Below are 23,633 nucleotides of genomic sequence, written 5' to 3' on the forward strand. Positions count from 1 at the left end.
ACTTTATAAAAAGAAAGAAGAGAGGCTGAGACAGACGGCCATGTTGGCCCACACCTGCCATGCTAGACTTTGGTAGAGGTAGGCGATCAGGAGTTCAAGTCTACTGTGTTAGTCGGGGTGCGCTACAGTGGCAGAACTGACAGAATGAACCTCTCCTCCTATGTGTGCATATACAACAGGGACTTCTTACAGCGGCTGAGAGGCTGTGGTGCAACTAATCCAACAACAGCCGTGAAAGGGAAAATCCAAGAATCCAGAAGTTACCCAGCCCACGCGGCTGGATGTCTGCATGGGTTTTCAGTAGACCCTGGAATCCCAAAGAAGTAGGCTCTGATGCAGTGAAGAAATGGACTTGGAAGGTGAGGACAGGCAGGCAAGTGCAGAAGCGTCCTTTCCCCACGTCCTTAAATAGGCTTCCAGCAGAAGGTGTGGGGCAGAATCAAGGTGAGTCTTCCTGCCGTGAGCTCTGGACCAGAAGTGTGTGTGTGTCTTTCTCCCTCAACAGCTCCACTAGAAGTGGATTCGTCCTCTTCAAACTGAGCAGAAGATTTAGAGATGTGACTACACACCAGGCAGTGCCATGCTTATGCCAAATCTCACTGGGCATGTACTCTTTAACCTTAGTAAAGATGGCTGACAGACATGACGCTGCTTCCCTCCTGGTAAGGTCATCAAACAAGATGGAGGAGAGCTACGTGTTGGCTCTTTAAAAAGATCTGTCTTCCTAGAAGACTAGAAGATCTATTATTTTTTTTTAACCAATGAGAGTTGAATCCAAGTTACACACACACACACACACACACACACACACACACACACACGTGCGTGCGCACTAAAGAAGAGTTGAATCAGACATATACATATATGTATGTATTTTAATTATAAGCCTTTTGTTATAAGTTTAAAGCCAATTTTATTACAAATATTACAGATTTTTGAACCATACACAACTGTACTTAGGAATCCTGAGACAGAATTTACAGTTTTAAGGAACTATTTTTCAGAGAACAGCACAGAGAAGGCATGGAGATGAAAGATTTTTAAGAGTGAGAAGCAGAACCTTCATTTTTTAAAATTTTTTTAAAAGATTTTGTTTATTTACTTATTTTGTATATAAGTACACTGTAGCTGTCTTCAGGCACACCAGAAGAGGGCATCAGATCCCATTACAGATGGTTGTGAGCCACCATGTGGTTGCTGGGATTTGAACTCAGGACCTCTGGAAGTCAGTGCTCTTAACCGCTGAGCCATCTCTCCAGCCCCCCCCCTTTTTCTTTTTTTTTTTCTTTTTTTTTTCTTTTTTTTCTGGAGCTGAGGACCGAACCCATGCCCTTTAGCTTGCTAGGCAAGCGCTGTACCACTGAGCTAAATCCCCAACCCCCCCTGATAACCAACTTTGGGATCACTTGCTTATGTGCAGACAGAAGTTGTCAGAATCTTGGAGAATTTGGAAATTGAGTGTGCCAATGTTTTGGCCATAGATCTGTAGTGAGGCCATGCTGCAGTCGTAAAATCCAGTCCATGGAAGGAGAGGGAGAGAAAGCAGGGAGAGGGAAGCAGTCATTGAGGACTGTAGAGTCGAACCTTGTGGATAGCAGAAGCCAGTGGTTCTTACCTCAGGAGAATCAGGGCAGCAGACACTGCAGGGGAGAACGGGTGTGTGCAGGGAAGAAGGGGTGTGTGCAGGGAAGAAGGGATGTGAGCAGGAGAGAAGGGGTGTGTGCAGGGGAGAACCGGTGTGTGCCGGGTCTATGCAGGCCGCAGTTGTCCTACTCCAATGCTTTCTCCAGCTCCTGCTAGGTCAGGTTCCAGATCGCAAGTTACAGCAAACTTATGGTTCCACCAATTATAACCTAAAGACAGGACATTAACACAGGATGTCAGGAGGCCAGACAGAAACAAACAGGGCTTGGGGCAGAGAAAAGAGAAATAGGGAATTTCTCTCTCTCTCTCGCTCTCTCGCTCTCTCGCTCTCTCGCTCTCTCGCTCTCTCGCTCTCTCGCTCTCTCGCTCTCTCGCTCTCTCGCTCTCCCTCTCTCTCTTTCTTTCCCTTTCTTTTCTTTTCTTTTTTTTTTTGATTCAGTAAAGTTTTATTTTCCCAAATGTACAGCTGATTGAACCTGTTCATGCGTCTTCACCAGCAGCTGGGGCGTCTCCTCCCTTTGTGTTTCTCGTGTAAATTACTCGGGCTCTGTGCTTTGAAACCAGCTTCCTAAGTCCTTTACTAAGTAGGTCCTGAAGGGCTGCCCTGGCCACGGAACCTCAGATCTCCAGTCTCTCGGAGACCACAGCTGGAGTAATAAGTTATAGTTGGAGACTTCCTTACAGAGTTTGTCCTATGTAGCTTTGTCAAACAGGACAAGGTTGTTCAGCTTGTCCCGAACTTTGCCTTGGGCCACTTCTTCTTTTTGGCCTCGCCTCCAGATTTATTTACTGGGTCTTTGTCTTTTTGGGCTGACTTTTCAGCATCTTTCTTGTTGTTGTTGTCGTCTTTGGGCCATTGGTAAAGGTGTAACCTCATTTACAGTGGAGACCCCTGGATACTGAAGAGGAGGGACACATGGGACAGCAGTCAGTACAGCAGGAGGGGTGGAGCAGGGCACACAGAGAAGCCGTAGGCTGCAGGTGGCAGAGCTAAGCAGGTAGGACGGCTGGCACAGGAGGCCAGAGGGTCATGAGTGAGTTCCAGATATTGGACACTGAGCTACAGAATTTGGATTTGCACTACTGGATTTTTGTTTTGCTTTTAATATGAGTGTTCCTATGCAGTGCATCCTCCTGCTTGGAATAAAAGTACGTGTGTGTGTGTGTGTGTGTGTGTGGTGTGGTGTGTGTGGTGTGTGTGTGGTGTGGTGTGTGTCTCTGTGTGTGTGTGTCTGTGTGTGGTGTGGTGTGGTGTGTGTGGTGTGTGTGTGTCTGTGTGTGTCTCTGTGTGTGTGTCTGTGTGTGAGTGTCTGTGTCTATGTTTGTGTGTGTGTGTGTGGTGTGTATGGTGTGTGTGTGTGTCTGTGTGTGTCTCTGTGTGCGTGTGTGTGTGTGTGTGTGTGTGTGGTGTGTATGGTGTGTGTGTGTTTGTGTGTGGTGTGTCTGTGTCTGTGTATGTGTGTGTGGTATGTGTGTGGTGTGTCTGTGTGTTTGTGTGTGTGTCTGTGTGTGTGTGTTTGTGTGTGTTTTTGTGTGTGGTGTGGTATGTGGAGTGTGGTGTCTGTGTGTGTGTGGTGTGTGTTTTTGTGTGTGTTTTTGTGTGTGGTGTGGTGTGTGGAGTGTGGTGTCTCTGTGTGTGTGTGTGTGTGTGTTTGTGTGTGGTGTGTCTGTGTATGTGTATGTGTGTGGTATGTGTGTGGTGTGTGTGTGCGGTGTGTGTGTGTGTCTCTGTGTGTCTCTGTGTGTGTGTTTGTGTGTGTTTTTGTGTGTGGTGTGGTGTGTGTGTGCGGTGTGTGTGTGTGTCTCTGTGTGTCTCTGTGTGTGTGTTTGTGTGTGTGGTGTGGTGTGTGGAGTGTGGTGTCTGTGTGTGTGTGTGTCTGTGTGTGTGTGTGTGTCTGTGTCTGTGTGTGTCTGTGTGTGTCTGTGTGTGTCTGTGTTTTGCCAGCATGTATGTATGTGCACCACATGCATTCCTGGTGCTGGACTAGATCAGAGAACGTATCAGAATCCTAGAATTGGAGTTACAGATTGCTGTGAGCTGTCACCGGCTGCTGGGATGGAATCCTGTGTCCTCTGCAAGAGGAGCAGTGTTCTTCAGATCTGAGTCACCTCTCCAATCAATTATTCATAGCTTGTTTGTTCAGGGTCAAGAGTCTTTGAATATTTACAGAGACATCAAATTTGTAAAGTAGTGAAGTTTTTTTAAAGACCGTGGGACTTTAAAATTGGGTTGTGCTAATTTATGTTGTGATAGGAACATAAAGTCAAGGGAACAAGAAATAAAAGATTGTGACTTAAAGTGATTGTTTGTATGTGGAGTTGACAAGGGATGGAATGTCCTGGTTAGTTAGCTTAAGATGTCAACTTGACACAGTCCAGAGTTGTGTGAGGAAGCCTCAAGGCAGAAATTGTCTAGATCAGATTGTCGTGTGGGCACATCTGTGAGGCATTGTTCTGATGTAATGTGGGAGGGCCCAGCCCTCCACTGTGGTGGAGCTATCGGACAGGTAGTCCTGGGCATTATTTTAGAAAACTAACTCTGTGATGCGTGTGGTGACATTTGCCTTAAATCCCAGCACCCTGGAGGCAGAGGCGAGTGGACCTCTGGGTTTGAGGTCAGCCTTGTGTACAGAGCAAGTTCCAGGAGAGCTAGGCCCATAGGAGTTCCTTGATTTGTTTATGAGGCTGGCATCAAACTCAGAGATCTGTCTGCCTCTACCTCCCAAGTGCTGGGATTAAAGGTGTGCACCATCACCACCTGGCAGAGATATCCTGTCTTGAAAATAAGAAAAAAGCTTCTAGATGCAGGACAGAAAGCAAGCCAGTCAGCCATGTGCCTCTGTGGTTCCTGCCCTGACTTCCCTCGGGATTAGAAGTAGAACCAGATTTGATGGCTGATCTCAGCTGTCAACTGGACTCCATATGGAACCAAGTAAAACCCAAGCAGCTGGGCGAGCCTGGGAGAGGCTTCTTGATCATATGACTGAGGTGGGGAGACCCACCTTAAAACCGGGACACACCCTTCTGGTAGCAGCCCATGCCGAAGGAGGAATGAAGGAAGGAAGAGGAAGGAAGAGTTTGCTTTTTGTCTGCTTGCCCTAACTCTTGCTGGCAGGTTCATCTGTCCTGTGGCTGAGGCATGACTCCACAGGTAGAAGAACTTACTTCTCTGGAATTCCAACATAGACTGAAGACCAGAACCTCTAGGACTCTTCTGGGACTCCAGCCCCAGACTGAGACTTTGAAACATTCAGTTTCATAGACTGAACAACTTCCAAATTATTTTCCTTTCTATCATGAGACAGTTGTTATTGTTGGACAATCCAGACAACCTGTAACCATACTAATAAATACAGACATAAACATACATACATACATACATACATACATACATACATACATACAAACATACATAAACATACACACACACACACACACACACACATGGGGTAGAGAGAAAGAGACAGACAGACACACAGACACACACTGTTTCTTTAGAAACTCCTGGAAAATATAGTTGAAATGAACTACTTCTTGCTTCTGCCATGGTTTAGAACAATATATATATATATATTTGTTATATATATTATATTATATATTATAATATAATATATACATATACATATATACATATACATACATACATATATACATATATACATATACACACATACACACACACACACACACACATATATATATGAACTTTGGGCTGGGCATGGTGGCTCATGTCTTTTATCCAAGTACTTAGAAAACAGAAACCAGAAGATCTTTGTGAGTTCAAGAACAGCCCAGTCTATAAAGTAAGTTCCAGGCCAAACTAAGGCCATACAATAAAACACTATTACACAACAATAACAACAACATCATCATCATCATCAACAACAACAACAGCAACACCCTATATTTTACTTCCAACACTAAATGGAGCCAAGCAGTAATGGATAAACACCCGTGGTGCATGGTGATGTGACACTAAGTCTTCCAGTTCGTTCCTATTTTTATTTCAGGTTTTATGCTCAAAGCCTATGCTCTGGCAGGTCCAAAAACACTGGCTTTGCTGTCTGTTCCTAGCAGCCAATTACAGAGTCAACTAGTGGTGAAAAAAAATGGAAGGCGTGTGTGCAGCCGCCTGCTCAGCCCTGAGGGGAAGGGAAGGGACTGTCAGAAAGGCTTCCTGGAGAACCAGACGTCTGAGGGAGGACCAGCTGAGTCAGGGAAGAGGGTATCCCAAGGAAGGATAACCACAGCCAGGGCAGAGCCAGACAGTCATGGAGACAGATTTCCACACCACAACTCTCACAGTCCCCCACCAGCCTGCTTGCAGGAGATTTTGTGAGAAGGAAATCAAACTAAAAGCATTTTGAATAAAACTTCCATTTGCAATAGGGGTCAAATGCATTTAGGTTCCCAAGGCCTCCCTGGGTGGCTGACATGTTGTTTGGTAGAGAGAGACACGCACATAGCTAACTGATGTTGTGGCGATGGGAACAGACAGGATAAATGCACACAAAAGACACGTTCCTAAGGAAGACGCCTGTCCTCAATCCTGGTGGGTAGGATAATGGAGCGGTAACATACCACAGATGTCTGTGGATTCAGCCTTTATCTCTCTGTAGCATCTTGGCTTGGGGTCACAGTCCAGTCCCTGGGTCTGCTCTACGGCCCTGATCAATCACTATGTAATATTTCATCATCTGCTTAAATAGTTATTGTCTTAGTCAGGGTTTCTATTCCTGCACAAACATCATGACCAAGAAGCAAGTTGGGGAGGAAAGGGTTTACTCAGCTCACACTTCCACATTGCTGTTCATCACCAAAGGAAGTCAGGACTGGAACTCAAGCAGGTCAGGAAGCAGGAGCTGATGTAGAGGCCATGGAGGGATGATAATTACTGGCTTGCTTCCCCTGGCTTGCTCAGCTTGCTTTCTTATAGAACCCAGGAACCCCAGTTCAGGGATGGCACCACCCACAATGGGCTGAATTCTCCCCCTTGATCACTAATTGAGAAAATGCCTTACAGCTGGGTCTCATGAAGGCATTTCCACAACGGAGGCTCCTTTCTCTGTGAGAACTCTGGCTTGTGTCAAGTTGACACACAAAGCCAGCCAGTACAGTTACTACGATGAAAGTTCAAAGATACACTCAGCTGCCGAGCCTGTGCCGTCCTTGGCTGGCAGGTTTTGCTGCATAATTCAAATAAAGGTCCTGCTTTGCTGGACTCTTGTGTCTGCTTGAGTCGTTTTGGTTTTCAGACACCAATAATTCACATAAACATCATTCTCTTTTCTTGACTTCTATTTTTATATCTTGGGGAGGGGAGGCTGAGAACATGTGTTGGACGTTAAGAGCAAACACATCAAAGAAGTCTCGTTTGCCTATAACCAGATCCTGGTGATCTAATTATCTTCCCACCTCCAGGGACCCCTGCGCTCACTTGCATGAACCCAATCAGACACAATTATACACATGATTTCAAATTTCAAAAATTATTATAAATTCTTTTTCAGACTGAGAGGTGAACCCAGGGCCTTGTGCAGACTATGTACGAACTCCTCCATGAACTATAGCCCTGCCTTTGTTTGTTTGTTTGTGTTTGAGACAGGGTTACAAACCTAGACTGACCTTCGAACTGGCTAGCTGACGGTAACTGTGCTGGATGTTCTTGATGGTAACTTGACTCCTTTTAGGATGAATTACAATCCAGAAATGGAGTCCTCCTGAGAGAGGAACCTTCTGCTCAGTTTGAAGAGGACGATTCCACTTCTAGGGGGAGCTGTTGGGGCAGAAAGACTCACACACACTTCTGGTCCAGAGCTCACAGCAGGAAGACTCACCTTGATTCTGCCCCACACCTTCTGCTGGAAGCCTATTTAAGGACGTGGGGAAAGGACGCTTCTGCACTTGCCTGCCTGTCCTCACCTTCCAAGTCCATTCCTTTCCTGCATCAGAGCCTACTTCTTTGGGATTCCAGGGTCTACTGAAAACCCATGCAGACATCCAGCCGCGTGGGCTGGGTAACTTCTGGATTCTTGGATTTTCCCTTTCACGGCTGTTGTTGGATTAGTTGCACCACAGCCTCTCAGCCGCTGTAAGAAGTCCCTGTTGTATATGCACACATAGGAGGAGAGGTTCATTCTGTCAGTTCTGCCACTGTAGCGCACCCCGACTAACACAGTAGACTTGAACTCCTGATCGCCTACCTCTACCAAAGTCTAGCATGGCAGGTGTGGGCCAACATGGCCGTCTGTCTCAGCCTCTCTTCTTTCTTTTTATAAAGTGTGTGTGAGCATTTGGCTGCCTGTGCATATGTGTAGCACATGTACACTTAGTGCCAGAAGAGGGCGTCAGATCCCCTGAAGCTGGAGCTACAGAAGGGAGTGAGCTTCCCCATGTGGGTGCAGCAGCCACACCAGGTCTGCTGTGAGAAGTCAGAGCTTAAGAGAGCCAGCTGTCCATCCCCCAACCCCCCACACCGCCCCTCTCTTCCTCTCACGTTAAAAGAATTAAAACTCTGAAGGAGACATATATACACCCAGGCAACACTCGTGATTGCAAAAAATAGAAGTTAATAATTCTTTTAAACTGCCAAAAATTAAAATGTTTTAAAAAAAACATTTGAGGCAGGGCCTCAGTGGAGAAGCTTAGCCAGGTTATAAGCTCTGAATCCTCCTGCCTCAGTCTCTCAAATAGCTTGGATTATAGGGCCGGGCTGCCCTGCCCAGTTTGTTTGTTTGTTTATATTTATTTCACCTTCACTGCCTCAGACACACAAGAAGAGGGCATCAGATCCCATTACGGATGGTTGTGAGCCACCATGTAGTGGCTGGGATTTGAACTCAGGATGTCTGGAAGAGCAGTCGGTGCTCTCAACCACTGAGCCATCTCTCCAGTCCCAGTTTATTTAGTTATAAGTGCTGATTGAAGGTTGCAGTGGCCTGGAGTCCATGGACCACAGTCAGGGAATACACTTAACTGAGATGGAGGAGAAAGTTCTTCTCATTTGTGTCACCCTCTTCTGCAAACTTCCCTTGGCATGAGCATCACCTTACACCTCTCACAAAGGTGCCACATCTGTCACAGCTGCATTCATTGAAATTTACACTCATTGGCTTGAAATATATGGCCCTATCCCCTTGCTGCCAGAGATATTATAATCAAAATTGGAGTATCTGTGAGACTCATTTCTAAAACTCTTCAGAGTGTGGCCCTGCCGCTGTGAGGGGAGGAAGGAAGCCAAGGTGATTGGCTGGAGACCTCTCCTGACCAGGGCAGGCCTCCGAGCTGCTGACTAGCACGGTTGTTGAAGATGGCCTGAGCCTGGCTTGATGAAACTTGTTTTCTACGCTAAGTAGGCTGGTCATTCTTGGTTGTAGACCAGCTAGGGCTATGTGAAGGCCTGTCTCATAGATAGATGGATAGATAGATAGATAGATAGATAGATAGATAGACAGACAGACAGATAGGTGTAAGCTAAGAATGTGGCTCAGTTTAAGAACACTTTTCTGTCATGAGGAGGCCCTAGGTTTAATACCTAGTCAGGTGGGAACACCTTTCAGGCAGCCTTGGTTTCTAAGGAGGGTCACTGATCAGGACAGAAGGGAGAGGAGGCAGTGGCGGGAGAACGGATGGCTCTGAAGAGGCGCAGGAGGCCATGACAGTTGCTCAAACACAGACAGGACCACTGCAGAGCCAGTAACTGCCAGCTTTGGTCCACACACACTGAGCTCTCCTCGTAGCCCTAGGCTACTTTGAGACAGACGGTGGCTGTCCTAATTCTGGAGACCTTGGTCCTGCCGAGTTGACCAAGGGTCTCTCTGCGCAAACCCTAACTCAGTGTACGGGTGTAGGTCCAAAAAGTGGGGAGGTAAAGGAAGTTCTTGGGGAATCCCATTTGGTGATGAGGACCAACCACTCAGGCTCACATAGATGCACATACTTTATTGAACAGAGAGATAAAGGGCATTTGGACTTTGCCTACTCCAGCCCAGAGTCACCTGGTCTATTGGTCCCTGTGAGTGGGTAAGCTTGGCTGAGAGGAGGTGGTGGAATGCGGGGATGCAGGGCTGAGCTCTGAACATGCTACTCTTCTTCCTCATCACCGTCGTTGTCATCACCACCATCATCATCCTCACCATCCTCACCATCCTCACCATCCTCACCATCATCACCATCATCACCATCATCACCATCATCACCATCATCACCATCTTTGTTATTGTCTTCGTCATCAACATCATCATTGTCTCTGCCTTCATCTTCCTTCTTGTCGGAAGCCTCAGAGCTACCCACTGGCTCTCTCGGAGGCTCGGTGGCCTTCAAGTCCTTTGTATTAACTTCCCATTTGAAGCCCATCCCTGTGATGCAGAGGCCTGGTGTGTGTGTACCATTGACAGTCACTAGATGCTTGTCAGAACCACCACTGTCATCAAAGGAGCGGCCTGTTCTAACACCAAAGGTGAGCGCTCGCTCCTTGTTAGTAGTGAAGCTCAGGGAAGTCAGGCAGAGCTTTCTGGTGCCGCTCACCTGTGTCACGTGCTCTCCATCCTCCAGAAGGAACTCTTTATATTTTAGTGACCGGGATCCGTACACGTCACTCCAGTCATTACCAAACCGCAGCTGGATGCTGGAGAGAGATCGAGTCAGCGTAACCTCAGGGACACCCGTTCTTTCTCACATCTGCATCCTACTCTGCTTTCTGGTCTACAGTTCAGTCTCCAGAAGTGCCCAGCTCTCACGTGCCAGCCTGGATCCTTCTCACAGACACAGCCCTCCTCACAGGTCTGGCCCAGGTCAGGCATCTGCACCAGGGCAGCTATGTCTGCTACTGCACCCACCATGAGCCGGAAGGTTTGCCAGGCTCTGCCCAACTCATAGCTTCCCCTCTGGAGCCCTCTACTTTATCCACCCCAAGTGAGGCAGGAGCCACACTGCAAAGATCAGTACACATGAGATGGATCTTATGAGCAAAGACCAGAGAGACAGGCTCTTGTCTGCTTGTGTAGTCAGGGAGGGAGGAACAGGGGGGACTAGGGGAGCCATGAAGATGTTCTACTGAGCTAAGAAGTGACATGACCACCCCAAATCTTCTGGACTGTTCCTAGTGCCAACTTCTTTCTTTCCTTACAAGGTAAGATGCCTATCAAATCAGCCTCCAGATAGAATGCAAGAAGGATGTCCAGTACAATTAGAATTTCAGATAGCCATGAGTAATTTTCAGTACACTACACTCCTGTTACATGGTTTGTTTGGTCATTTTTGCTGTTGATTTATTGTTGATTTTGTGCACATGTATGTGCATGTATTTGTGTATGTTTATCCATGTAGGACCACATGTGCCAAGTCCTTAGTGGAGGTAGAAGGTGGTAAGTTCAGCCACCCGTAACATAAAATAATAAATGTGTATCCCTGTTGTCAAGATGACCTGTGTCTGTAGATGATGCATGCATGTGTGCTTGCCCTTGTATGTATGTGTTTTCCTTGATCACTCTCCCCCTGGGCATGTGCCTGTCTGTGTGTGTGTGTGTGTGTGTGTGTGTGTGTGTGTGTGTGTGTTCCGCATGTGTCTGTGTGCCTATCTATGATGCATGTGTGAGCATGTAGAGGCTCGAGTTGGGCACCTAGTGTCTTCGTCCATGACTACCTGCCTTAGTGTGGGGAGACAGGGTTTCTCACTGAGTGGGAGCTCAGTGTTACAGCTGGACTGGCTGGCCAGGACTCCTGGGAGCTCCCTGTACCCCCCACCCCAGTGCTCACCTAACAGCCACCTCCATCCCCCCAGGCTCCTTTTCCTCTAATATGGCTTCTGGAAATCTGAACCCAGGTCTTCATGTTTGCAGAGCCAATGCTCTTTCTCACTTTCCCTGCCACTTCCCCAGGCACACCCCTCATGGTTTTAGGCAGAGCCTCCAAGGGAAGCTAGAATCGCCTTTTGGGTAAGACTCAGGTCAGCGGGCCGTGAAGGCTCCCCATGTCTCTGCTCCCACAGTTTAGGGGTACCGTCCTGTGCTGCTACTCTCAGCTTTCACATGGGTTCCAGGGATCTGAACTTAGGGCCTCATAGTTGCACAGCAAAGACTTTATCCACGAGCCCTCTCCCCACTCACCCAACATCTAATTTTTTAAGGATTAAGATAATCACAATATTGCACAGGGGGCACACTAAAAGAATCTTCAGTGTTCCTCTGGGATTCTATTATTCTTGGGGCACTGTGTTTGCATTTACCAACAGTTACCTGGCAACAGTAACACAAGGCCTTAGCCACACTCTGGGAGAACCCCAGATCTCCAGTCAGACACTGGGGAGGAGAGTCAAGACCTGGCCTGTCCCAAGGGAACGGCTGCCTTTCTGCCACAGAGCAAAGGCGCAGAGTGCAGAGAGCACTCACATTGTATGTCCTGTGAAGACAGGGCTGCCCCTCAGACATGTAAGCAGTTTCTGTCACCACCAAGAGGCACTAAAGCCACCAGAACCTGCTGGAAGAGGAACCCTTCAAGCCTCTATGATCCTTTCTGAACAAGAAGGTTGGAGGTCCCTAAGGACTGTCCACTGTCATCCAAGCCTGGGCATTCCAGCCATTAGGAGTCTCACTCAGGTCAAGCTAGAGAAGCAGGCAGCCAAGAAGATACTGGTAATATATGGGGTGTGAAGCCAGGAAATCTTCTAAAGGCTCCAATGAGAGGTGAGTACACCCTGTCATTCCTACAAGGAAGCCCTACTCACCCCTTAATGAAGTTTAGAAGACTTAGGAAGATCCGGATCCCCTTGAGATCCCCCACATCTTCACCTTTAACGTAGAAATACTTGGCATCATTTTTGCCCTGGACATCTGAAAAGTGAGGCATTAGAAGTGTTAAGGACCACTCCTTCCCCAGAGGTCCTTATACTTAGGACAGGACACTGGAGGTGAAGGCCACAAAAGAGGCTCAGGTACTCACTCTGGGCACTGCAGGTGAGACCAGCAAGGAGAGCCAAGGTCAGCAACAGCAGCATGGCTCCTGAGGGTTCTGGACGCTGGGGGAGGTGCCAAGACTCCAGGAAGCTCTGAGGAAGACATGGGATGTCAGAGGTCTCCAGGTCTGACAAGGGGACACTGGGGAACCCTTTTCCCCCATAGACTTAAAAGGCTTCACCCACATGCCCACTCTGTGGCCCCGCAATGTCACTGTGCTAGCATTCTGACTAAGCTCTGAGAAAGACAACCATGTTGTCACAGTTCACTGGGCTCTCCATGCCTGATGCTGCACCTGGAGAAACCCCATATTCCAAAGCCCTCCATCCATCCATCCTCCACGGCTCAGTCTCTAGCTGGCTCGACTCATCCTTCCTTTCCCCCTCTGTTCCCTTCTCCTGCACCAGGCTAGGTCTCTGCTCCTTCCTTACCTGGGCTGTGTGCTCCTAGCCCCTTTTTCTTGTCCCTTTATACCCTGATGTCACTGGGCCAATGCCACCGTGGGGCCTCCCTACTTCCGCTCTTGACAAACTTTCCTGCAAGAATGTGGGGCTTACTTCCAGGACATGCTGGACACTATTTGTGTTCCTCTCCACTGCCTTTGAACAAAAACCCACAGCCCGTGCCGTCCTCTGCAAATGCAGGGAGTACCCTGTTGAATCCCACCGGGTCACAGGATGGTTTTACTGCGGAAACAGGGAGGCTTGTGGTCACACTTGGCGGCCTCCATAAATCCTGGCAAAGCGGGTATCCAGAGCCAAGAGACAAGTTTGTCTTAAGCAAAGGAAGTGTGCAGAGTCACGAGCTCGTGTGTGTGGAGAGCAGATATGTCTTGCGCATGACTTCACTGGGAAGGACGGGCTCAGGCATAGGTCCCACCTCCCTCCCACCGCCCTCCCTTTTATGGATTGATTGCTATCTGAGACCTTTCCAGAGTCTTCACTTACAGCATCTGTTTCCAAACGCTGCTCATAGCAGCTCCCACCAGTGAGCAGCCAGAGTTCTCAGCACAGCCTTGGTCTTCCAGGCAGCTCTGAGGCCACCTCTCTGCTGTCCATTTTATAATCAGACAGTGAGAACCAAGTGGTTTAGCCCTGATATGTCAGCCTGGCCTTGGGACACACAGACTCTTCCTGCTCCCATCTCTCTAGGACACATTTCTCTTCCCTAGGGTCCCCAGAAAATCTGGCCCCAGGTTGGGCAGTTGTTCCAGGGTGACCAGCTCTGCCAGGGCACTGGTCCTCAACTTGAGTCTTTTACACGGTCTCTCCGGTTCACGGTTCCCGAGCTCTGGGCTCTCACCCCTTGTCTGGGACAATGAGTCCATAACCACACTAAGAATCTTCTGCACAAATCAAAACAACCCTGAGATTTCACCTCACACCAGTGAGAATGGCTAAGATCAAAAACTCAGGTGACAGCAGATGCTGGCGAGGATGTGGAGAAAGAGGAACACTCCTCCATTGTTGGTGGGACTGCACACTGGTACAACCACTCTGGAAATCAGTCTGGAGGTTCCTCAGAAAATTGGACATTGAACTACCTGAGGACCCAGCCATACCTTTCTTGGGCATATACCCAAAAGATGCTCCAACATACAGCAAAGACACATGCTCCACTATGTTCATAGCAGCCTTATTTATAATAGCCAGAAGCTGGAAAGAACCCAGATGCCCTTCAACAGAGGAATGGATACAGAAAATGTGGTACATCTACACAATGGATCACTACTCAGCTATCAAAAACAATGACTTTATGAAATTCGTAGGCAAATGGTTGGAACTGGAAAATATCATCCTGAGTGAGGTAACTCAATCACAGAGAAACACACATGGTATGCACTCATTGATAAGTGGCTATTAGCCCAAATGCTTGAATTACCCTAGATGCCTAGAACACATGAAACTCAAGACGGATGATCAAAATGTGAATGCTTCACTCCTTCTTTAAAAGGGGAACAAGAATACCCTTGACAGGGAATAGAGAGGCAAAGATTAAAACAGACACAGAAGGAACACCCATTCAGAGCCTGCCCCACATGTGGTCCATACATATACAGCCACCCAACTAGACAAGATGGATGAAGCAAAGAAGTGCAGGCCGACAGGAACCGGATGTAGATCTCTCCTGAGAGACACAGCCAGAATACAGCAAATACAGAGGCGAATGCCAGCAGCAAACCACTGAACTGAGAACGGGACCCCCATTGAAGGAATCAGAGAAAGAACTGGAAGAGCTTGAAGGAGCTCGAGACCCCATATGAACAACAATGCCAAGCAACCAGAGCTTCCAGGGACTAAGCCACTACCTAAAGACTATACATGGACTGACCCTGGACTCTGACCTCATAGGTAGCAATGAATATCCTAGTAAGAGCACCAGTGGAAGGGGAAGCCCTGGGTCCTGCTAAGACTGAATGTGATTGTTGGGGGGAGGGCGGCAATGGGGGGAGGATGGGGAGGGGAACACCCATAAAGAAGGGGAGGGGGAGGGATTAGGGGGATGTTTGCCCGTAAACCGGGAAAGGGAATAACACTCGAAATGTAAATAAGAAATACTCAAGTTAAAAAAAAATAAAATAAAATTAATTAATTAAAAAAAAAAAGAATCTTCCGCACAGGCCAGTAGGCCAGAGATGGACTACTACCCAAATAGATAGTCATTCTCTGAGACCCTCGAGGAATAATCCACTCAGCCTGGTGTGTCAGGTGGGAGTTGGAGTCCTGTGGCAGCTGTTCTACCAAGAAGAGAGACCGCATCCCCTCTCCACGTCTTCTAGAATGTTCCGAAGCCCAGGTTCTGTAACTCCTGCTCACTAAGATGCACACTAACTCGGCCTCCAAGTGAAACGAAGGAAGGATATTCAATTCAGTTCACACTTTAGATAAGTAATGCATAATGTCTCTGTGTAAAGTATAGGTCAAAAGTTTATTTAGTTATTTATTTACCTACTTGGCATTTGTTTATTGTATGGGGAGACACCTTGTGCCATGGCAGGCCTATGGAGGTCAGAGAAAAACTTGCTGAAGCCAGTTCTCTCTGTCCATCACATAAGCTCAGGTATCAACCTCAGTGCCAAGCTTAGCAGCAAGGCCCTGGCCTGCTTAGCTTACAGGCCATTTTCCATTTATTGTTAGTTCTAAAACCTGAGTAGAGTCTGAGCCAAGCTATCAGCTATCTGTTTGTCTATCTGTCTGTTTGTCTATCCATCCATCTATCCAACCATCTATCCAGCCATCCACCCATCCGTCTGTCCATCCATCTATCTATCTATTGATCTATCTGTCTGTCTGTCTGTTTTTTTAAACAGGACCTCACTGTGTAATCCAGGTTGTCCCTGAACTTTTTCATGGTGGAAGTCCCCCTGCCTCAGCCTCCTGAAAGCTGGCAATATGTGCATGAACCCCCAGGCCAGACTCGAACCCTCTTCACTTTTTATTTTGAGATGGAGTTTCATCAATTTGTCCAGATTGACCCTGAAATGACTCTGTAACCACAGTGGTCTTGAATTTGTGGTCCTCTTGGGATTACAGGGCAGGACTGGGGTCACAAGCGAGGCTCCAAACATTTTATTTTTAAAGTAGCTGAGTGTAGTGCCACCTGCTTGTCATCTCCAGCACCCGTGTGGAGGGGACGGATCAATTCTAGGCCTAAGGCCAGCCTGAGTTACACAGTGAGATCCTGTCTTAGGAAACTGATGACTAGACACATCCCCCAGATAAAATATACTTTCTGTTGTCATTACTGTGTGTGTGTGTGTGCATGTGTGTGTGTGTGTGTGTGTGTGCATGTGCGTGTGTGTATGTGTGTGTATGTGTGTGTATGTGTGTGTGTGTGTGTGTGCATGTGCATATGTGTGTGTGCATGTGTGTGTATGTTGGTTACAAACCTTTTGCCTGCCTTGCCACATACTTAGGTTGCAGATACTCACAGCCTTTCAGGGTTTTTTTTTAAAACCCAGATTCTGGGTATCCTAACTTGGGTGTTCAAGCTCATGGGACCAGTTATCCCACCTTATTTTTTAAGGTAGGATCACTGAACCTAGAGTTTTCTATTTGGGCTAGAGTCTGGCGAGCAAATCCAGAGGACCTCCCTGCCTCCACCTCCGTGGTCCTGGGGTTCAGAGTGGACCTCAGCACCCATCTCTTACGTGGGCACTTGGAACCCAAACCTAGGTCCTCACACTTACACAGCAATCGTTTTTACTCAGTGAACTGTCTCCTTGGCACCCTAATAAGGCATTTCTAAAGGACAAGGACACATCAAATATTGCACAGGCTGGGACACCTTTAAAGAGCATTCACCGTTTATTGACAGTTTGATTAACCTGGGGGGTGGGAATGACCGTGCTTGTGTTTATGAAACTTGACGACAGTAACCCAAAAAGCTTAGGGTGCTGTAGGAGAATGGCAGAGCCTAGGAACAAACCCTAGGGAGGGCGGTTGAGGTCTGGCCTGCCCTAAGGGACTGATTGACCTTTCTTGGGCCGAGGTAAGATCCAGAGTGGTGAAGGACACCCAAGATGGCGTCTGTGTGCTGGGGTGTGTATCTCTCAGTTCATCCAGTGGTCTCTGACACTACCAAGAGGCCCTAAAGTCACCAGAACTATCTGGAGAGGGCCCTCCAAGTCTCTGTGATACTTTCTCAACCAGAAGTCCCCACCTCCTCCCCCACTGCCTCCCTGAAGAGGAGTTTCACTTTTTCCCAAGCCTCAGCATTCCAGCCTGCGTGGGCTCAGGTCAGGCTGGAGAAGCAAAGGCAAAGAAAACACTGGGTAAAGTTGGGGCTGTGAGATTCGAGAATGTTCTAAAGACTCCAGTGATAAGCCACAAGCGGTGGGCACAACCAGGGCACGCTACAGGGAAGCCCAAAAGCCATAGCCCTGCTCACCCACAGCGACATTCTCGTAACACGGATATCCTGGGTTTTCCCCTGATCTTCACCTCTGATTGCCCTGCAGCCCCGAACAGAGAACCAGAAGGGATGGCATTCGGAGAGTTCTCACAGCCACTCCGTCATTCCCAGAGGTTCTCTTGCCTAGGTCAGGCTTGGGAGATTATACATCAAGTGTGGGAATTCACTCTGGGCACTGCAGGGGAGACCAGCATGAGAGCCAAGGTCAGCAACAGCAGCATGGCTCCTGAGGGTTCAGGATGCAGGGGGAGGTGCCAAGACTCCAGGAAGCTCTGAGGAAGACATGGGATGTCAGAGGTCTCCAGGCCTCAGATTGAGACAAGGGGACACTGGGGAACCCTTTTCCCCCATAGACTTAAAAGGCTTCACCCACCTGCCCACACTGTGGCCCCCGCAATGTCACTGTGCTAGCATTCTGACTAAGCTCTGAGAAAGACAACCATGTTGTCACAGTCCACTGGGCTCTCCATGCCTGATGCTGCACCTGGAGAAACCCCATATTCCAAAGCCCTCCATCCATCCATCCTCCACGGCTCAGTCTCTAGCTGGCTCGACTCATCCTTCCTTTCCCCCTCTGTTCCCTTCTCCTGCACCAGGCTAGGTCTCTGCTCCTTCCTTACCTGGGCTGTGTGGCCCCTTGACTTGTCCCTTTACAACCTGGTGCCACCCGGCCATATATCTTGTGGGTTCCATCTTGGGAAGAATGTGGGGGTGTATCCAGGACATCGGGGACATTGCACCCACAGTCCCTGAAGAAACGGACCTCTTCTTTTGTGCCACCTGTCAAAGCCGTCTGTTGTTGAGAACCCTGGCCATGGCATAGGAAGAATTCAGAGCTAAAGAAATAGAGATGGGGTCACACTTGGTCCAGGGACCCATGTTTGTCCCAAGCTCCCAAGATGTGCAGAGTCACAGGCACACTTCCTGTCTGTGATGATCTCACCAAGAGGGATGGGTCAAAGGCAGGTCTGTGGATGGCTGCCTTTGGAGACTATGTATGAAGGGCACAACCCTGTCCTTTCTGCTGGGCTGTAGTCTGCTGCATGCCCGTTCCCCACTTCCCAGAACTACTCCTGCCAGCCCCCGCTCACTGGTCAGGGTTCCCAACACAGCCTTAGCCCTCCAGGAAGCTCTGGTACCTACTTACAGCTGAGATGCCAAGTGCTTTATTTAGGCCCTGATAGCAGTCACCGTGGCTCAGTTCGGTCAGCGTCTAGACTCTTTGTGGGATACTGTGATGCACGGGGTGGGAAATCGTTCCACAGAAACGCAGCCCAGGAAAGGAAACCAAGAAAAAGCACCGAGGTCTGGTGACTTGGGCTGGGACAGGAAGCCTCACCTTCAGGTTTACTGCCACTGTAAGCCCTTGGCTGTTTGTCCAAGGCAGCTTCCTGGGAAGAAGAGGAGGGTTGGGACTCCAGAAAGCTGGTCTAGGGATTTAGGTGGATCAAGCAGGGAGACAACATTATTTGTCCATCACAGAGCTGAGAACAAAGGGTAGACATTTACTTCACTGAACGCGTGAGCAAGCAATCTGCTCAGAGGGGAGGTGCGGGCTTAGGTCCTCCATACAGACCTGAGAACCAGGCTGAACAAACACCTTCTTTCAACATGGCCTTTCCCCCTCCCAATAACGAGGGGACCAGAACCCAGCAGCCTCCTAGTCTCCACTGGCTGCATGGGCCACTGTCCCCATGAAGGGGCTCTGCTGTTTCCAAGGACTGTTGTCCAGGAAGGGATGCAGAGAGCTGGCCCTGGAGGTTCCCAAGAACTGCAGGTGAGCTAAGAACACTTTCTGCACCCTCTAAGGAAGAGACAGCTCCTGCAAGGGAGGGCCTGTGTGAGTTGAGTGGCCTCTAGGAGGCTCTGAGTCTGAGCTTGAATTTGTCCAGGGAACTGAATATTACCCAGGGCATGGGCCTTTGTTCTGGGACCAACCATGTAGAGCTAGTTAAGGCCATGATCCTGTGGAGTGTTGCTGCCCTCTAGTGGAGAAAGGCAGAGATGCGGCTACACACTAGACCGCCTTTGAAATTCGTTAAGCTAAGGACTAGAATCCCTGGCCTGGAGGACCCGGCTATGACAGAGGCAGGCACAGAACCGCGGTAGGATTAAGTTTCGCTAAAATATGACTCTGAGGAGTATAGCTGGGGCTCCTCACCCTGCCCAACTCTTCTCCCATCCTGCTCATTAGATTCCCAGAGGATCTAGTGGGGTGTCAGAGCAGGGTCTGTTTGCTGGGGCTCCAAACCTAAGAGCCAAGAGTCTGTAATCCCCATAGACTCTTTGACCCTGGTTCCAGTCACTCTGGGATCATCCAAACCCATTTATATATTGTGAGAGTTTAGCAAATATGAATTTATTATAGTAAACATACCAGTAAATTCATTATTTAAGAAAAAAATACCATTTAACCAATTTTATTTTGTGTATAATTAATTTAAAATATTTTTCATTTTTTAATCTTAACGTGTAGGAATGTTTCACATACATTTTGTGTGTGACCGGTGCTCTCGGTTGTCAGAAGAGGGAAGCTGATCCACTGAAACTAGTTACAGATGGTTGGGTGCTGGGAGTGCAACCCAGTCTTCTGCAAGAGCAACAAGTGTTCTTGGCCACCGAGCCATAGCTCCCGCCCCTCTTTAATTCATTTTTATTGCTTATTCTTTTTTGAAATAGCATCACTATGTAGCCAGGGTAGCATGAAACTCATGGCAATCCTTCTGCCTCAGTACTGGGATCATGGGTGTGAAACACCGGGCCCAGATCATTTAAACCAGGTTCAAGTATACACTGCAGTCCTGTGCAGTCATTGCTTTCAGTGGGTTCTGGAACTTTTTGTTATTCCACATGGAACATAATAGCCAGCCTCAATACTTCATCTCGTGTCTCCTAATGAGGTATTTTTTATTTTATGCGTGTTTGCTTTCTTATCTGTCTGACCTTTACACAGGGATATCTTCCGCCTCCTTGCAAGATGCACACAGCCATTGGTGCAGTTTGCTTCCTAGCTTTCTTTGTCTAGCTTTCTGGGGCTTAATCATCTAAACTTCGTTACTCAGTTGCACTTTCCTGTTCAGGCTTAACCGACCTTATTGAGGTCATAACTCAGCAATAAAAAGCCTGTGTGAGCCAGGTGTGGTGAATACAGATGTTTTCCCAGCATTCAGTGGGCCAAAGGGGGAGCATCTGAGCTCAAGACTAACCTGGGCTACAGAGTGAGATCCTGCCAAAAAGAAACAAAAAGCAACAACAAACGTAGTTATGTTGACAGTGCGGTCAGAAGACTTTGAGTAAATGTGCACACTCCCATGTCCTCTGCTGTAACTTAAAGTAGGAAAGCTACCTCCAAGACATTCAGTGTGCCCCAGAAGAATGCCAGACAGCTCCCACCACTGACTAGTTTTGCCATCTCTAAGATTCGTGTGAAAGAAATCGCCAGGAGGCAGACTTGTATTCCTTCATCTGATACTATGTTTCTGAGAGTCTTCTGTGTTGTAGTTCACTTGTGTCCTAACTAACTGTCCAGCTGCTGTGACAAAACGCTCTACAGAAGCCACTGAAGGAGGAAATGGTTTATTTTAACTCACAGACCAAGGTACAGTCTGTTATGGGGAGGTCAAGGTTTGAAGCCACTGGTCAGATTCCATTCATAACAAGGATGCAGAGAACCATAAATACAACCTGCTTCTCAGTGCCCTGTCTTTATTTTACAGTCAGGAAGCCCGCTGTGCAGAGAATGGCACCACCCACAGTGGGCAAGATTCCCAGTATCTACTAACACGATGAAGACCGTCTCTGGAGCTTGTCTCCCATCCCCCTGTGATTTTAGATCTCATCAAGTTGTTTATTGAGGTGACGTGTCCTAGGTAATCTTTGTCTTTTTTTTTCTTAATTTATAACCCATTTTTTAAATTCATTTATCAGGTGGTGGGCATTTGTGCTATTTGTTGGGGGCAGTAAAGTCTGGGGGGGGGGGAAGGAGGTTTATATTCTTTCTGAAGTGGAATTAACGCCTCCTAATGGAAGTGAAAATGTTTAAAACCATCGGAGTATGATGATGCACATCTGTGGTCCCAGCACTTTGAAGGTGGAGGTTATAGGTCAACCTCAACTACATGACAATTTCAAGGCCAGCCTGGCCACATGAGACCCTGTCTCAACTCCCACCCTAGCCCCAAAACAAAGGGAAGAAAGGAAGCACCAACCAACTCTGTAAGTGGCAGTACCTCCGGTCTTTCCCTCAGAAGGAAGCTCTTCCCAGACACTCGCCATCCTTGCTAAAATTGGTGTTGTTACTCTTTTTTATTGGGGCTTCATTAGTCACTTTCCCGTAGCTGTGACTGAAAGACCTGAGGGATGGACGGGCCAGCAAAGTGCCTCAGCAGGAAAAGGTGTTTGCTACAAAGCCTGAACAATCTGAGTTTCATCCCTGGGACCCACGTGGGAAGAGAGCACCAACTCTCACTCTGACCTACAGTCGTGGGTGTGACTCAGGCCACACTCACGCCCAGAGATGTTCATAGACATAAATTAATCAAACACAGCACCCAGCCATCACCACAGGCTCATATACATAATTTAAAATAAAAAAGTACTTTTAAGCAAATCTTTAAAAACCAATTGGGATGTAAGGTGAATAATTAAATTAATTAATGGGGAAAAATCACATGAGAGACCAGGTGGTGGTGGTGGACTTGGGAGGCAGATGCAGGTGGATCTCTGAGTGTAACAGACAGACAGACAAATAAACAAGCTTTTGAGAGAATTTCCTCAGGGACAGCTTTGTCTGGCTCTCAGTTTGGGAGCTCACAGTTCTTGGTTGCTTAGTCCCACAGGCTTGAGCCGAGCATCATGGCAGTGACTGTGACAGTTCGCCTTAACTGTCAACTTGACCCATCTAGAATCACCTGAGAGACATGCCTCTCCAAACATTAATTGAGGTTAGACGTCAAAAAGCCTTTTCTCCCCTAAGTCACTCTGGTCGCTGTCAGACAGCACGAGAGACAGAAGTGAAAGGAAGACCGTGACCAGCGTCATCCAACAAGTTCCCATCTGCTAAGTGCTCTGCACAAGAGCCCCAGGGTCCTTTCAGATGGAGATGACAGCCTGGACCACTAATGAGGACAGGGGAGCCACTTTCTGGTGCAGTGCGTGTGTTGTCCATCAGGATGGCTTCTTTCACAAGCCTCTGCACAGATGTCTGATTTTTTGTGTCTGTTTTAATAGGAAACCCCTGTCTTGGAGAAGAAGATGAAGAGAAGTCTAAGGGCAGTGTGCAATGTGAACAAATGAGGGGCCCCGGGCCATCAAGATGGCTCAGCTGGTAAAAGCATTTGCCACCAAGCCTGATAGGTCCCCTGGACCTACATATTAGAAGAAGCATCAGCTCCCAGAGCTTTTCCTCTGACTTTCGAACACGCACCCTGGGACACTCGTGAGCAAGCACACACAGGCACACACGTGACAGATAAATAAGTAATTTAAAAATACTAAAAAAGGGAAACAAAAGAAGATCTCTCCCTTCCGGGTTCTGCTTGCCCTGCCCATTGCTCTCACGGGGGTATCAGAGAGAGGTGGGCTGCTGTGGTGATTGGTCTGCCTTCCTCTGAGAGTCTCGCCTTTAAAAATTCAAAATAGAAATTACCACCCTTGAACATAATGCCACAAAACATGCACACGTGTCTTTAAGGCATGCACCTGTAATCCCAGAGCTGGAAGGCAGAGACTCACAGACCCTTAGAGCTTGCCGGTTAACCAATCTAGCCAAATCAGAGCGTTCTGGAGTCAGTGAGAGATTCTTTCTCGAAAAGTAATGTGAACAGTGAGTGAGAAACACACCCAAGGTCAACCTGCCCTGCACACATGCACACAATGTGCACACACATAAAAATGCACACTTTTAGTGTTGTTGTAAAAATATAAAAATAAAATAGTATATTGTTGGTATTTTTTCCCCGCTAGGTCCACACCACGGTGCCCCAAGATATCTGCTAGATATCTTGGCAGAAACAATCCCAGCCGCACACTTTCCTACACTCAAACCTTCACATAAAAGAACACACAATTCAATAATCTTTGACCCAATTGATAAGATATAATTGCCCACTTAATCATACAAAG

General features: G+C 47.8%; 1 protein-coding gene, 1 long non-coding RNA gene and 1 pseudogene across 12 annotated transcripts in view; 1 reads left to right on the forward strand and 2 right to left on the reverse strand.

The window, feature by feature from the left end:
- Positions 1–855: 855 nt before the first annotated feature.
- The window catches only part of Zg16b (zymogen granule protein 16B), a 28,241-nt gene continuing 5,463 nt past the window's right edge, over positions 856–23,633 (reverse strand). For 3 of the 11 annotated variants that reach the window (XM_087573366.1, XM_087573363.1, XM_087573364.1), the window contains exons 2-4: positions 12,583–12,688; positions 12,368–12,473; positions 9,571–10,270 (exon numbers count right to left, since the gene is read on the reverse strand). In XM_087573366.1, the coding sequence (XP_087429492.1) occupies positions 9,727–10,270; positions 12,368–12,473; positions 12,583–12,637 (705 nt within the window). In that variant the 5' untranslated portion in view covers positions 12,638–12,688 and the 3' untranslated portion in view covers positions 9,571–9,726. 11 annotated transcript variants of the gene reach the window in all.
- Positions 2,125–2,521, reverse strand: LOC108352177 (40S ribosomal protein S25 pseudogene; annotated as a pseudogene).
- Positions 11,894–23,633, forward strand: part of LOC120095045 (uncharacterized) — a 31,198-nt gene continuing 19,458 nt past the window's right edge. Inside the window, exons 1-3 of the long non-coding RNA XR_015631472.1 lie at positions 11,894–12,326; positions 21,227–21,379; positions 22,740–22,836. This is a non-coding gene — a long non-coding RNA (uncharacterized LOC120095045). The remainder of the gene's footprint in view (positions 12,327–21,226; positions 21,380–22,739; positions 22,837–23,633) is intronic.

This window comes from Rattus norvegicus, chromosome 10, assembly GCF_021556685.1.
Source record: "Rattus norvegicus strain SHRSP/BbbUtx chromosome 10, alternate assembly SHRSP_T2T, whole genome shotgun sequence".
Classification (NCBI taxonomy): domain Eukaryota; kingdom Metazoa; phylum Chordata; class Mammalia; order Rodentia; family Muridae; genus Rattus; species Rattus norvegicus.